Source organism: Hydra vulgaris, chromosome 12, assembly GCF_038396675.1.
Source record: "Hydra vulgaris chromosome 12, alternate assembly HydraT2T_AEP".
Classification (NCBI taxonomy): Eukaryota; Metazoa; Cnidaria; class Hydrozoa; order Anthoathecata; family Hydridae; genus Hydra; species Hydra vulgaris.
In genome coordinates this window covers 82423959-82438990 of record NC_088931.1, presented here as the reverse complement: position 1 = coordinate 82438990, position 15032 = coordinate 82423959, and the positions used below count along the sequence as shown (strand labels likewise).

At 29.0% G+C, this 15032-nt stretch overlaps 3 protein-coding genes across 3 annotated transcripts in view; 2 read left to right on the top strand and 1 right to left on the bottom strand.

The window, feature by feature from the left end:
- Positions 1-15032, bottom strand: part of LOC100199223 (N-acetylglucosamine-6-phosphate deacetylase) — a 30704-nt gene that overhangs the window by 2226 nt on the left and 13446 nt on the right. Inside the window, exons 6-7 of the mRNA XM_065814678.1 lie at positions 13980-14109; positions 13828-13874 (exon numbers count right to left, since the gene is read on the bottom strand). Of these exons, the coding sequence (XP_065670750.1) occupies positions 13828-13874; positions 13980-14109 (177 nt within the window). The remainder of the gene's footprint in view (positions 1-13827; positions 13875-13979; positions 14110-15032) is intronic.
- Positions 3690-4726, top strand: LOC136089134 (uncharacterized). The gene is made up of 3 exons (XM_065814857.1): positions 3690-4195; positions 4346-4567; positions 4706-4726. The coding sequence occupies exons 1-3, from the start codon at positions 3731-3733 to the stop codon at positions 4724-4726; spliced, it is 708 nt and encodes a 235-aa protein (XP_065670929.1). The 5' UTR covers positions 3690-3730.
- Positions 4706-6713, top strand: LOC136089133 (uncharacterized). The gene is made up of 3 exons (XM_065814856.1): positions 4706-5087; positions 5293-5406; positions 5540-6713. The coding sequence occupies exons 1-3, from the start codon at positions 5074-5076 to the stop codon at positions 6711-6713; spliced, it is 1302 nt and encodes a 433-aa protein (XP_065670928.1). The 5' UTR covers positions 4706-5073.

The window sequence follows — 15032 nt, the reverse complement described above, 5'->3', positions numbered from 1 at the left end:
TGTTTTTATATATGGCTAAGTATAATCGCTTTTGATTAATTTTCCTACATCTTTCTAACAAATACTTCCAGGTCTTGAATTCATTTTTTCTAAAACTAAAATACTAGCTTGTCTACCAATGTTAAAATGGGCAACTTCATCACAAGTGCCAAATTAAAGATGTGTAAGCGAGACATAATGGCCTTTTGGTATACGCTCCCAAACTGTCATGTTAAAAGACTCATTGTTATTTTGGGCCATGCAGACATTTTTTTAAAAGAATGTCACTACTAAATTCATCATTAATTGACTTAAGTTTCCAAACAATAGATTTTGGTGAGCCAGGACCAGGGGTGTATGTTGAGATATGGTTTGCTTTGTAACGATTATACCGACACCAACTATCTGGATTTTCTAGACAGTGAGGAAAATGTAAATTTTCATTTTTTGATGAACCAAAATAATAAAGTGTAGCTCTTACAACAGATTTCATAGCGTGTATATATATATATACAGTATCGGACAAAACAAGTGCAACCAAATAATGCTAGTTTAGTTTCTTTATATAAAAGTGCTGCATTTTTTCAATTTAGAGAAATAACTATGTAACTGTTTAGAGACAAAGTTCTTCAAGTTTTATTCATCACAAAGTTCATTATTTGTACACGAAAATTAATAAATTAATCAAAAGTGTTAAAAAAAAGTTGATTTCCTTCTGGACAAAACAAGTGCAACTCGACAAAATGTTGACCAAATTTTATTTCCCTATCAATATTTTGTGGCGAATCCTTTGTTGTCGATTACAGCCTTGCATCTTCGAGGCATAGATTCGATCAGGTGATCAATGAAAAACACTCCCAGACCATTACATTGCCTCCATCAAGCTTCATGGTCTCCAGTAATTATATTACAAGATAATTTTGGTCTTTTTTTATTTTTTTTATCAAAAGCACATATTTTATCAGAATTAATAAAGTTAAAATCAACTGGTTTCTCCATATTTACATTTACATCTTCAACACTTGTAGTAACATTTATGTTCATATCTACAATATTTGACTCCATATTTACATCCATATCAACATTATTTACAACTAAGTTCTTTTTTACATTAAATATCTTTTTCATTTTATTATTATTAGTTCTTTATTTAACTCTGCAAGCCTTAGTCATTGTAGAAGATTTATGATATATTTATGAGCTTTCCAGTAACTGTTTTGATACTAAATTGTTTTGAACAATAGAAAATACAATTTACTTGAGAAAGTATATTTTTCATATAAAAAAAATAGGATTTTGGACTATTTTTCAGTAAAGGTAAAAAATAGTGCCGTTGCTATGGTTGTTAAGGAAGCTTAAAATACTAGGGTTCAATAAAATCTATTTTAATGAAGATCTATAGCGAATTTTCAAAAATGGTTTTCAGATTGTGAATCTCTGATAAATTTTGCACAAAGCAAAACAATACTTTTTTTCAAAAATTTCATATTTCTGAGGGGTTCTCCACCTTAATACTAATAAATCATTTAAATTTTTGTTAACAAATTTACATTTTTGCTAACAAGTTTATTATAACTTAAGATCACGATGTATAAATTTGTTTCATGAATATTTTCAGTTTTTTTTTAGTTTATCTAAACTCACACGAAATATATTTAAAAACAACATCACATTGTAAACTTGTCAATTTAAAGTAGAAAAGAATAAAACATTACATTTACATATAAGTTGAAAAATCTGTAGAACAGTAATAGCACATCAGTTCACCTCCGTGTGGGTGACAGGAATAGTGTCAAAAAATGAACTTTAGTATAGTGTCAAATATATTAAAAAGGCCTAATGTCACAAAAAAAAGGAATAGTGTCGCAAATAAATTTAATGAATAGTGTCGAAAACAAAAAAAAAGGAATAGTGTCACAAATGAATTTAATAAATAGTGTTGAAAACAAAAAAGGAATAGTGTTGAAAATAGTAAAAACGGAATTGCATTGCAAATAGTTAATTTCAGCAATTGCTTACTCATTTTGCTTATCTTTATAGCATACGGCTTTTGTAGAAAGAAAAAAAAAAAAAGAAAAATAAAAGAAAAGATTGCTACCAAACCTTAAACCCTCAGTCGATGTAACGGCACTTCTTTGCGGCAGTAGGCTATAAGATGGTTGGTGTATGTACTGAAGCCCCCGACAGCAGGCTATTTTAGTATGACATCAGATATGTTATCTAAACACACATTTACAGTTATTATTATATTTTTATTTTTGCTATCCATTAAACTCCTTTAGGAAATTCCTTTTTTCTATTTTTCTATTTTTGACACTATTCATTAAATTCATTTGTGACACTATTCCTTTTTTTTGTTTTCGATATTATTCATTAAACTCCTTTGCAACATTATTCCTTTTTTTACTTTCGACACTATTCATTAAATCCATTTGTAACATTATTCCTTATTCTGTTATTCAACAATCAATAATGCGACAATATGCGACATTATTCCTTTCTTACAATTTTGACAATCAAATTTGCCACAATCAAAATTTGCGACAATCAAAATTTTGCGACACTATTCCGCCACACCTCTCCATGTTACTATAAAAACTCCGCTGAACAAACTATAAATTCTTTATATAGAGTTAAAATAAAGCACATGGCATAATAAAGTAAAATAGGACAGGGCTTTCAACAATTTCAAATTGAAATTTATGTTTACATATAAAAAGTAGCTTGTATAAAAACAAATTGAAAATAATTTGATATATGAATTTTGTATTAATATGGTTTAAAAACAAATTGAAAATAATTTGATATATGTATTTTGTATTAATATGGTTTAAAAACAAAACTAGCTGCCGAATACACATAAGTTGTGCGTAGTCAGCCAAGTACACACAAGATGAGCGTATTTGGCCAAGTACACACAAATTGTATGTAGTCAACGGTGTTTTTGGCCAACTACAATCATCTTGTGTGAGTTTAAAACTTGTTATATAAATTTCCTTGAATGTCTACATTCCTAAAGTAAGAAATGTAATAATTTAAAACAAAATTCTAATTTCTATAATCTGTATCCAGATATCCTCAAACCATTATTTTCATTAAGACACCCTCAAATCACAATCCTAATTAAGATATCCTCAAATCATCATCTCCATTACAATATCCTCAAATCATTATCTTTATTAAGATATTCTCAAACCACTATTATCTTCAAATAGTTATCTTTATGAAGTTACCTTCAAATTACTATTATCTTCATTGAGATATTCTCAAGTTATTATTATCTCCATTATGATACCCTTGAATCAACATTATCTTCATTAAGATATCCCTAACCTACTAATTCATTTATCAACACCAATTTCAAATTTACTCTGTCTTTATTAGACAAAATTATTTATCATAAAAACTACTGATTTTTGTATTTGTTTTGCTACATTTTACAACTTCAAAACCATAGATATGAATGTGTGTGCGCATTAGGGTGGAGTGATTTTGGAATCAGAACTATAGTAACCCTGGAGTAAATAGATTATCAAAAAATAATAATAAATGTATAACATGTACTTGCTAATAATGCCTGGAAAATGGCTGGTTCACAAAAATGTACATTTATTTAGACTTATTCTATTTTCGAGGAAAACCGCCATTTTTTGATTTTTTTTTCAAAGTGGGCATGCGCATTGCGCATTGTTTTGTTGTTTTTAGATTTTTAAATTATAATTTATTAATAGCAAAACAATTTATAGAAAAAATGCCTAAGAGCAAATCCAGGAAAACTCGTTTGGAAAATAGTTTAAAATACGGAGGCCTCCCATTAGAAATGCCTTCAGCTGATCTTCCAACATTTCGTCAAGTAATTCAGTTTTTTTATTTTACTGAAAGCAATAACCAAAATATTTCCAAACAGAATCTACTAGAAAAGGTTGAGAATTCTCTCAGTACTTTGTGGAATAAAGTAAACCCACGTCTACCTCTTCTTCAGAGAAATTCAATTTTAAGAAAATTAAGAAATCTTTTTGAAAGAGTAAAATCTATAAACCGAGGACGTTGTAAATCTAAAAGTAAGGAATATCAAGACATGATTTTAGATGAACTCTTTGATATACCATCATGTAATTGTGAATTAGCGACTGTTTTATGTAATGACAGGGATGTTAAGTGTAGCATCATCAATTGCCAAGTAGAGCACATCTTGTGTCTTTGTAAAACTAGAAAGGTATTTGATTAAATTTTTTATATATTATTGTATATATTAGAATATTTGTTGTTTTAATCTGCAATTATTGTACTATGAATTTTTTGTTATACTTTGATTTCACTTCAATTAAACTGAAGTAGTTGATTATTTTTAAAAATTATATTTAAGGTCCCTTCTGAAGACAGGTCATATATTCGTGACCAGAGAAGCAAGATTGGTCCAAAAGGTATTTATCAGCTAGGAAAAACTAATTTAAAATCTGGTACATTTACTCCGGAAAGGTTAGGTCAAGTAGAGCTTATAGATCATGTTAAAATGCCTCATGCTCATAACTCATTGATTGATTCTGGTCACATATCTGAAGTTTCAGCATCCAATCCAGATGTTTTGGTAGCATATATATGTATACTTGTATATATATATATATATATATATATATATATATATATATATATATATATATATATATATATATATATATAAATTATGTTATAATAACCTTTAAATGAGTACTCAATGTCCTTAAAGAACAGAGCAATAGTAAATTAGTAAAAACACTTATCTAATTTTTTTCTTAAATAAATTGTGTCACCATCTGTAAGTTTATCAGGAAGGTTCCTGACTATAATAATAGAATATAAGAAAAAAATTAAATGCGTTTTATCTAATTTATATATATATATATATTGCAAACAGCACACTGGGGCAACGCTAAAACAGCTTTGTTTCAACGATTTCAACCTTTTTTAAATGTTGGCCCTACAAAGTGTGCTGCTTGAGATATATGGTCGTTTTATTTTAAATACTAAGTATTTTTACAGGTAAATGATTCTGAGGAAGAATATAATCCATTAAAAAGTTTTCAATATAATTTAATTAAACTTGATAGATTTGCAATGGAGGCTGTCAGGTATATAAAATTTTCATACATATTGAGTTTAGATTAAAATTTCTTAGATATACTATATTAAAAGAATGAAAAAAAAATCATAAGTTCATTGTTCATCCCCAGTAGGAGAGGAGAGGGTGAATATAGAATGTTAAGGGATCACATATAGATAATATACTTTGCTTTTTCAGTTTTGTTTATTTATTTCATAGTTTCTTATTTGTAGGTATGATGTCTCATCTCGTGCTGCAGCTGCACTAGCGAATGCTCTACTTCTAGATTATGGAATCATTAAACATAGAGATTTGAATCAAGTTGTAGATCGAAGCAAAATTGAGAGGTAAAAACTATTTCATTATATAAGTTAGACAAATATAAATATATCTTTTTATTTATTAGTTTATATAAATGCTTATTTACAAACCATTTAATATGATATTTTGCTAAATATAATACTTTGAGTTGTTTTATAGAGAGAAGAAGAAAATAATGTCAAGATATGGTGATCAACATGATAATAATTTAAGTAACTTGGTGTGTTTGGGTGTTGATGGTAAAGATGATAAAAATGTTCTTCAGTTTAAGGATGTCATTGAAAACGGAAAAACTCGCTTGTTGAGAGTTACTGAAAAAGAACATCATTTAACTTTTACTAATGAAAATAGTTTTAAAAATGGTTCATATCTCTCTCATAAAAATCTTCCATCAAATGGTGCAACTGGTTTACTTCAAATTGAAGTTGTATATAATGTTCTGAAAGAGTATGATAGTTTAAATTCAGTACCAGCTCTTCTTCTTGATAATACAAATGTCAACACAGGTTTCAAAACTGGAGTTGTTGCATGTTTAGAAAAAAAATTAGAAAGAAAAATACACCTTATCGGATGTACTTTGCATCACAATGAACTTCCATTTCGAAAAGTATTCAAAATAGTTGATGGCAGTTCGAAGTGTCCAAATAAATTTTCAGGACCTATTGGAAAGCAAGTTTCTATAGATTTCCATCTTAACCCACAAGTGAAGTTTACCAAAATTGATACTCCAGTGGAGATACTAAATATTCCCATTGAAGTAATTAATGATTTAAATCACGATCAAAGACTATTATTTAAATATTGTCTCGGAATTTCTAAAGGATTTGTTAATCCCATATTTTTTAAAAGAAAAATTGGTCCACTAAACAATGCAAGATGGTTGACTTTAGCAATTCGAATCATGGCTTTGTATACTCGTACTGAAGCACCAAGTCTAGAGCATGTAAGGCTTGTGAATTTTATTGTACAAGTGTATGCATACATTTGGTTTCTTATCAAAAGGTCTTCTAAATTTATGGATTCTCCGAGTATATTCTTTAAAATGACAGAACAGATAAGAAAGCAAGATGAGGAAATACAGAATATTTGTTTTAAAAATCTAAAAAAAAATTCATATTTTCTATTGCCTGAGAACTTTTTATATTGTATGCTTAGAGATGAAGATTCTAACATAAGAGAACAGGCGTTACTAGTCATTAAAAAACTCAGAACAAGTAAAGATAAAGAATGCCGTGTTACAAATATTGTTAATGTTGACATAAACTTTCAAGCAACTTCTTGGACAGAATTAATTGACTTTAAGAAAAGCAGTGAACCGGCATCAACAATATAGTTGAAGGATGACCAAATCGATGCAATAATTGCAACTAAAGAAGTTCCGAACTTACTTGAATTTCCTTCTCATGCGCAGAGCATAGAACGCGCTGTCAAATTAGTTACAGAGGCTAGTCACCAAGATAAGGCAGGGAAGCTCGTCATAAATATATTTTGACCAAACTAAATTCCAGGGAAATTCGACCACATTTTACAACTAAAAACGACTTTGTGGTTTTTTAATAAATAATTTTGTTATGCATTTGATGTTAATAAAACAACTTTATATGAATGTACTTGCTTTTACTTTTTTGATTGCGAGGAATATAAAAGTGTGTTTAGGATTTAGGGCCTATGCAGTAGTAGGGTAGTGGTAAAGTTTTCGACTCATTTGCAAGATATTTATTTTAGAAATATTTCGCATATACTCGTCCCTTTGGCAATTGAAATCTTATATTCATGAATTTAAGTGTTTATAATGTATATAAAGTGTTTATAATGTAAAGAACAATTAAAAAAACAACTTAAAAACATGTTTGGATTTTGGTGATGGTATCCATGACTATTTTTATTACCACTAATTGTACTTTAAAAAACTAAAAATAACTTACATAAGTAAACTTTGTATATACAGTTAAGTAATTTTAAGTTTGCTGTTTAAAACTTGATTGCATTTTATATTAATAGATATGCGTTAAAATGAGGTATAAAAACTTGCTAAAAATAAATTAAATGTTTTAATGAGTATATTGCTTATATACCATTATATTAAATAAAATTTTTATAATTTATTATTAATTTATTTGACCATTTCATTATGAATAAATTTATTTGAAAAAATAAACTTTTGAATGGTTTTGCTATTTTTATTAATTGATTTCATAAATTGAAGAAAAACGTGAAAATTAAGAAAAATTGCGTTTTTTCGCATTTTTTCAAAGTCGATTAAGCTTGCCATTTTTTATTTTGGATAGCTGAAATTTTTCATGAGCTCATATTTTACCCCATTAAACTTACTCCCGGGTTACTAAAGTTGAATTTCCAAAAAAGTATGAAAATCACTCCACCCTAGTGCGCATACAGCACACATCAGTGTACACACACAGCAGCAACTGAATTAGAATCATACACAAAAAATAGACAGAATTACTCATAATAAAAAATACATTTTTGTCATGACACTGCATGAGCTAACTGTAATTAGTGGTTATGTGTTATCCAATCAGAAAACAGTTGTTTAAAGATGTATGCTGTATAGATTTTAAAGAAAAAATTTTAATTTACTTGTGATGGGTGAAAAATCAGACTTTTTAGAGCATATTGCTTAGTTTTTTTGCTTTAAGAAAACAAAGAACAACTGCAACAAGATTTGGTATTTTTCACTTTTCTTTTAATAAGTGCTTTAGCAAGTGGAAACAAACTTATGCTTTTAAAATCAACCTGCATGCAGAAGAGCCACCAGTGCCAGAAATGAAGCAGCAGCTCATTGTTTCGTTTTTTTTTAATTTTAATTTTCTTCCCCAAAGCTATGAAGGTCACTACAGTCGCAGAGGCTACTTTAGTTGTAGTTACAACTTAACTCTATAACTCCAAAACATGAATCTTAACAAACAAGACTGCTGCGTGGAGAAACAAGTAGAGCACGGTACTACCAAGGACATGGCTGGGATCGAACTCAGGACTTCTCGCTTATGAGCTGAGCACTCTACCACTACATCACTACTGCATTACAATTAGTCTAACCATGTCTTCATCTTCCTTAGCAGCGCTATAGCCTATTAGTGTCTCTCCTAGCATACAAACCATTTGCCGCCACTTTGATGCTAATTTTAGATTGAAGCCATATAAGCCAACATCAAAGCCTTGAATTTTGTAATTGGTACAAAACATGGGCAACCAAAGATTGACATATAGTTATGTTTTCTGACAAAAGCAGCCAAATAGTTTAATAGATACCGAACAAGGGTGCATAGACCAAGTTACCAGCGTTAAAATTGCCACTACACTAAACTAAACACCTTATGAAGGTAATGTTTCGGAGAGTATCTCAGTTCCTGGGTATTGTGATCTTTAAATAATGCCAGCAGTAACAATTAATGCTGCTGTTTATATATCCATATTAAAAAAGGAGCTGCCACAAGTGTATCCAAACAAGTAGAATCAACACTGGAATATCTGATTACCTAACTTTTTTTGGCAGCTGGTGTTGTGTTGGCTCAATCCAATATTTCACTATTGAGAAAACATTTTTAAATTTTCAAATTTTTTCAAAAATTGTATTTATAAGCATTACTTTTTTAACTGAAAATAAATTTTTCATTTCTAATTTGATGAATATAAAATTTTCAATGCTTTTGCATGACTGATTTATTTCAAACTAAAATTTAATGACTAATTACGTTTTTTCTATATAAATTAATTTTTTCCCGACCATTTATTATTTAACTTGTGTTTAAAAAGACAAAGGTTTTAACTATGCCTTCATTATATATCCAAAACTTTATTCCTAATAAACTACTCAGCATAATGTAAGGTGTAATTAACTTTTTTTTTCATTCATTTTATCGCCCCAAAGCTCAAGAGGTCACCAAAGTCAAGGAGGTTACTAATTTTTTGTAACACTCTTATCCCTATACTCCAAACGTGAACCTTGTTAAATAAAGTCACAAAGAAACAAATTAAGCAAAAGCGTTCCAAAAGCGTTGAGTGGATTTGAAACACAAGCCTCTTCATTGTGAGCCAAAAAAAATTCAATACTAGTCTACTACCACATAGTTGCTATAGTTACCATATAATTGTAGTTACATTTAATAAAAAAAAATTGTGTTTCTAAATATTGATTCAACACTTATTATGTTGTTAACACCCATCATGTTTAAAAATATTTCAATTATAAAAAAAAAAGTGTTCAGCATCGATGGTTAACAAATTCTATGTGGTTTATTTTCTGCAGAAAAGTCAACTTGCAAAGTGCAAGAAATATGAAAGATAAAATTACATGATCGCAATACTAGTGGACTTCTAAAATGTACATTTAAAAATAAATCATAAAATCAACTTGTAAAGGTGCAAAATTCCCCCAGTATTGCCATCATCTTTCTTTTCATCTGTTAAACCTCTAATCACTGATTAAAATTAAAATGACACACACACTTTCCACCACACTACTTACTAATACCTTAAAGTTGATTCTTTTTGTAATTCATGATAGTCCTTGGGCTGATGTTTTTAGTCTCTCCACTAATAAATGGGCCTCTTATGTCATCTCCTGGATCCAGGCAGGTATGGAAGCTGTTACTCCTTTTTGTCAGTTTCAAGTCAAGCTTTATTCTACCCCGTAGTTTTCACCTTCTTGTACAGCTGCTCTGACTAAACATTATCCTTTTTTCACAAGAGCAATTCTCTTAAGTACAAACGCCTTTTTGTTATTGCAAGAAATCAATGTAAAAAGATGCATTCTGGTGCTAAGCTCCAATATTCTCATTATTAAATCTCATATCTCATCTTAAAAGTTTGGTTCTAGAGACTTTTGGAAAATCTTCAACAGTATCATTAATGAGGGTCTAACATTCCATCTCTAACTCATGGGTCTGATTTTATTAACTCTCCCAAGCATATGCAGAACTATTTGCAAAGAACTTTTTCTCTAATGCAACTCTTTAATCTAATGACCATATTCTTTCTGCTATCACAATTAAATAAGTTAACCCATTGTTAGACATACAAATCACTCCGTTACTAAAGTCGTTAAAAAATATTTGAGATTAACAAATCATTTCCTTTTAACCACAGTATAAAGTCATCCTTAAAGGCCTTAAAGTTATTTCTGGGATACCACAAGGTTCTATGCTTGGTCGAGTATTGTTTCCTATCAACATTAATGATCTTCATGATAATCTTATATCTAAAGTGGCTTTATATGCTGATGAGTCAACATTGTACTCCTGTCTTGATAAAAAGTCTTCTCATTTCAATCGCTTAGAACAGGCAACCAATCTTGAATCTGACCTCTCTTCTGTAACAGCTTAGATCTTGCAGTGGCTTGCAAATTTTAACTCCAAAAAAACTCACTTATTCAATGCAAACAACTATCACAATATTGTCAACATTCTTATATTAATGGCAACCCTCTCACTGAGCCCTCTTCTTAATGTCTTCTTAGATTATCATTCAGACTACTATGGAAACTTTATACACAATCCATTGCAAAGTTAGCATATGCTAAGGTTGCATCTCTTTATCCTGCTCGCCATTTTTTTACTCCTGATTCCATTCTCAAATCTCTTATTTTTCCCTGTATGGAAATCCATTGTTATATTTAGGCTGGTTCTTCAAATGATGCTCTTTCTCTTCTTGACAAGATCAAAAAACTTTTTGGAATTTTTATCTCTTTATTAGGTCGGCTTTATCTGCTAAGCTTGAGTCTCCTATCATTGTAAGATTGCATCTCTTTATCTTTTCTACATATACTATCATAGTCGCTGCTCTAAGAACCTTATTATCTTTAGTTCCATCAACCAAAACTCATTTTTGCTTGACTCATCATTTAGTAAAGTTGCATCCATCCACGTAAACACTTTTATTTATCTAGTTTTTTTCCTTGCTTTGGATATCTCTTCAATCTTAATGTTTTCCTGACTCATATAAGCTTCAACTTTTCTAGTCTTTAGTCAACGGTTTTTTGGCTTTTTAACTCTATTCTTTGTTTTCCAGTAAATCCCAATTTAATAATGGTTGCTTGCAGCCTTGTTGGGAGTGAATTATAGAGGAAAAAGAAGAAAACATTGTAACCTATTATGCTTATTTCTCGAGATTTACATTCTAAATGCTCTTTTTTCTCTCTTACAAACATATTTTACAGAATAAAAGAAAAAGCACAAAGTAACAAAAAGGGTGTAACTTTTATGTAACGCTAGTAAATTTTATAATACCAATTTATAAAACAATTCCTAGTATTAAGTATTTAATTTAAATAGTATCTGCGCACGAGAGTTAATAACATTATTAACTAGTTAATATTTATTAATATTAGTTTTTAAAATGATCTTAATAAGCCAAGATATAAAATGTGCAAATATTTTTCTTTAACGTTGTTGACTTGTTGAAGATTTAATTTCTTCTTTTATAATTATTATGTAAGAACATTTTTTCTTCTAACTTTTTTTTATTTTTTAATTTATTTTACTCTTAGCTTTTCCTCTGATTTGCAAAAAACCGATAAATAAATATTCGCGATAAATAAATTATTCTTAAGTAAGTTTTAAACTATTAATTGCCCGTTTGAACATTTTTTCTCCATCAATCAAGGAATCAGAAGAAACATTTATTTGAAAATATATTTTTAGTAAAAACTTCATTTTATGTAACATAAGTAATTGTTATAGCAGCATTTCACAAAATAATTTCTTTTGATATTAGGTATTCAAATTTTTAGTTAATAATTATTTTATAAAAATTTATGTCAAAAAATGACAATCAACAAGTAGCAATGTAATTTAAGGTCTTCACCAGATTTAAACTCAAATAGACACAGTTAGGCAGTAGTTAAACATAAGGTCATTGACATGCACCCAACATCTGAAACTGATTCGGTCATATAATCAAAGCTGATTTGGCTAGAGCAAACTACACCAAACTATAGCGACAAATTTATAGGCACAAATTAGTAGAGCTTATATTCAGCTGAACCAGTGCAGTTTTATTGACCAAAGGCTCACCAACACAGTTTTAAAAAAAAAGGTTTCTTATTTGATTGATAGCTGCTCTAAACTTACAGGTAAAGTTTTAAAAAGAAAATACTGAATCGTCTTAGAAACTTGAGATTGCTAAAATAGCAAGTTGGAGAAGGATAGGTATATGCTGCTAGCAAAAAATATGCTAGAAAAATGGCATCACTAAGGTTATTGGATGTGATGATTGTTAATATTTTCACAGAGTACATGGTGGAATTAGGTTTGCTCCAGAAGATACTGAAATGTTTTGAGATTGGCATGATTTTCAGAAAAAGAACAATAGAAAGTAACTTAAGACTAAAATTTATAAAATAAAAAATCAGAAAATGAGTAATATTAGAGAAATACAAGGTGAAGCTCACAAAGCACAAATTAGTTACTTTGGCAGAAATTCTAAAGAAAGGAATAATAACCTTTGTAAATTCTAGATTCACTAACTGAAAAAAGGTGACCATTATGTGAAAAAAAACTCAAGTAAGAGCAGTAATTAAGTTGGAAAAGAAACGAAAAAATGTATTGCAAAACATAAAGAAAAGCTTTCTAGAAGTATTTGATGAAGTATGTAAAAAAATAAACAATCCTCAGAAACAAAAAGAATCATGGTGGTGAAATTCAGAAGTGGGTAAAATTGTAGAAGAAAAAAGAAAATTATATAAAATGTGAAAAAATCTGAGAATGAAGTAGACTTTCATAATTGCTAGATTAGGCGCTTAGCAAAAAGGTTGTATACAAAGCTCAATAATATGAGCAATAGACTGCTGACCCTTCTGGTGTATGACTGAGATATTTAAGACTTCAGAAGATATAGGTGTTAAGTGGGTGTCAAATCTTTGCAATGCAATCCAAAGTCAGGTGGTAATGAAAAACTTTCATTTTAGAAATTATTATTGACAACATTATAAGAAGCAGTATTTATTTATGAATAACATGTAGTTAGGTTTTAGGCCACAAAAGAGGATAACTCATACAATATTTATTGGAAGATAATTTTAAGAAAGATTTGCCTGTAAGAAAAAAAAATTTTCTAAAAATTTTGACAAATGTGGATCCCTTTACAAGAGAAGGAGTGTGGTTGGCTTTGAGAAATTTAAGTGTTGAAGAAAAAAAAAAAAAAAAAAAAAAAATATATATATATATATATATATATATATATATAAACCCAAACTTTTAGTTGATGTAGCAGCACTCCTTGTGTGTGACATATGTCCTACATAACCAGTTGGTGTAAGTACAGAAGCCCCGCAGCTTCCTATTTCAGTATGGCATCATTAATATGAACCTAATGCTGCATTCATCTATTGCTTTTTTTAATGTTACAACAAAAATTTTCAATTTCTAAAAAATACTTTATTTATTTACTTGATAGGTTTTTTAACTGAAATTATTTATTAAAAAATTTACTTGTTTGCTGTTTGAAGTTGTATACACATCTGTCCATGCTACACACACTATAATAAAAAGCAAACAAATTTAATTTATCAACTTTAAGTACACTAAATTTAAACTTATAAGAAATTAAAAAATGGTCATTAAGGTAATGGTTACTAAGGTACCTCCCAGCAAGTGTGTTTGTACCAGCAATTTTAGCGTCTTTCTCAGATATTTCGACAGACATTGTTCCTAGTTTATATATACCTGGAGATAACCCTAAAGCTGCTATTGCGTCAGTTGTTATTACAATACCTATAATATTTTTAGTACAAGTAAATTTCAAGAAGTTAAAAGCATTATATATTATCTCTTTTACTTTAACGAACAATTAAAATAAAACATTTTTTTTTTTTTTCTGCATTAAATAACTAAATATATAAAATTTGCATAAACAAATTTTTTTTTTAAATATTATTTTTATAGTATACATTAAAGCATAGGTTTGAGTGAATTTAAAAGTTAACAATCAGTGATTACAAAATACAAATCAAAAAAAAAAAAAAAATGATGAGGTGTGAACAATGTAGTTCTTCAATAGTTCATTATGTTGAAGAAAGTAAGATCATTTTGACCAAAACTATTTAGGTTCTTAAACATTTTTCTTCAACACTTAAACACTTTATTTAAAAAAATTTTAATAATATATTGCTGTTACCATGATTGCCAGGACAATCATGGCAACATAGCAATCTTTAATCTATTGTAAGAATAATGTCAAACAAACTTTTTATTGGTGTGTTCATTTCCCTATGGCCACAAAGGCCACTACAGACTACTGTTTTATTATTATTATTTTAAATCTATTTTACAACCACCAGCCCTTTAACTCTAAAATATAAGGTGAATGAACAAAGCAATTTTACAGGGGAAAAAGTTGAGCATACAGTACCAGGGACATGGTGGAGGTCGAACTCTGAACTACTTATTTACGAACTGAGCTTTCTACAACTACATCACTACTGCATAATGATACTTCATAAAACCAAAAAAAGATGACTCTATATCCACAATGATGCTTTAAAAACAATTTAAAGCCAGTTAAAAATAGTTTTTAAACAAACAACCCATGTATATATATTTACAGTGCTAAATACTAATTAATAATATTGAGCATTGTAACAAATACAAGAGTCTATGTATTATTACATCAAAATACTTAACCACAATTATATCTA

Bases quoted from the DNA above. Each gene is read 5' to 3' on its own strand.
- LOC136089134 (XM_065814857.1), top strand. From the start codon at position 3,731: ATGCCTAAGAGCAAATCCAGGAAAACTCGTTTGGAAAATAGTTTAAAA. The intron at 4,196-4,345 runs GTATTTGATTAA...ATTATATTTAAG, and splicing joins GTCTTTGTAAAACTAGAAAG to GTCCCTTCTGAAGACAGGTC. The intron at 4,568-4,705 runs GTAGCATATATA...ATGTCCTTAAAG, and splicing joins CATCCAATCCAGATGTTTTG to AACAGAGCAATAGTAAATTA.
- LOC136089133 (XM_065814856.1), top strand. The intron at 5,407-5,539 runs GTAAAAACTATT...GTTGTTTTATAG, and splicing joins GATCGAAGCAAAATTGAGAG to AGAGAAGAAGAAAATAATGT.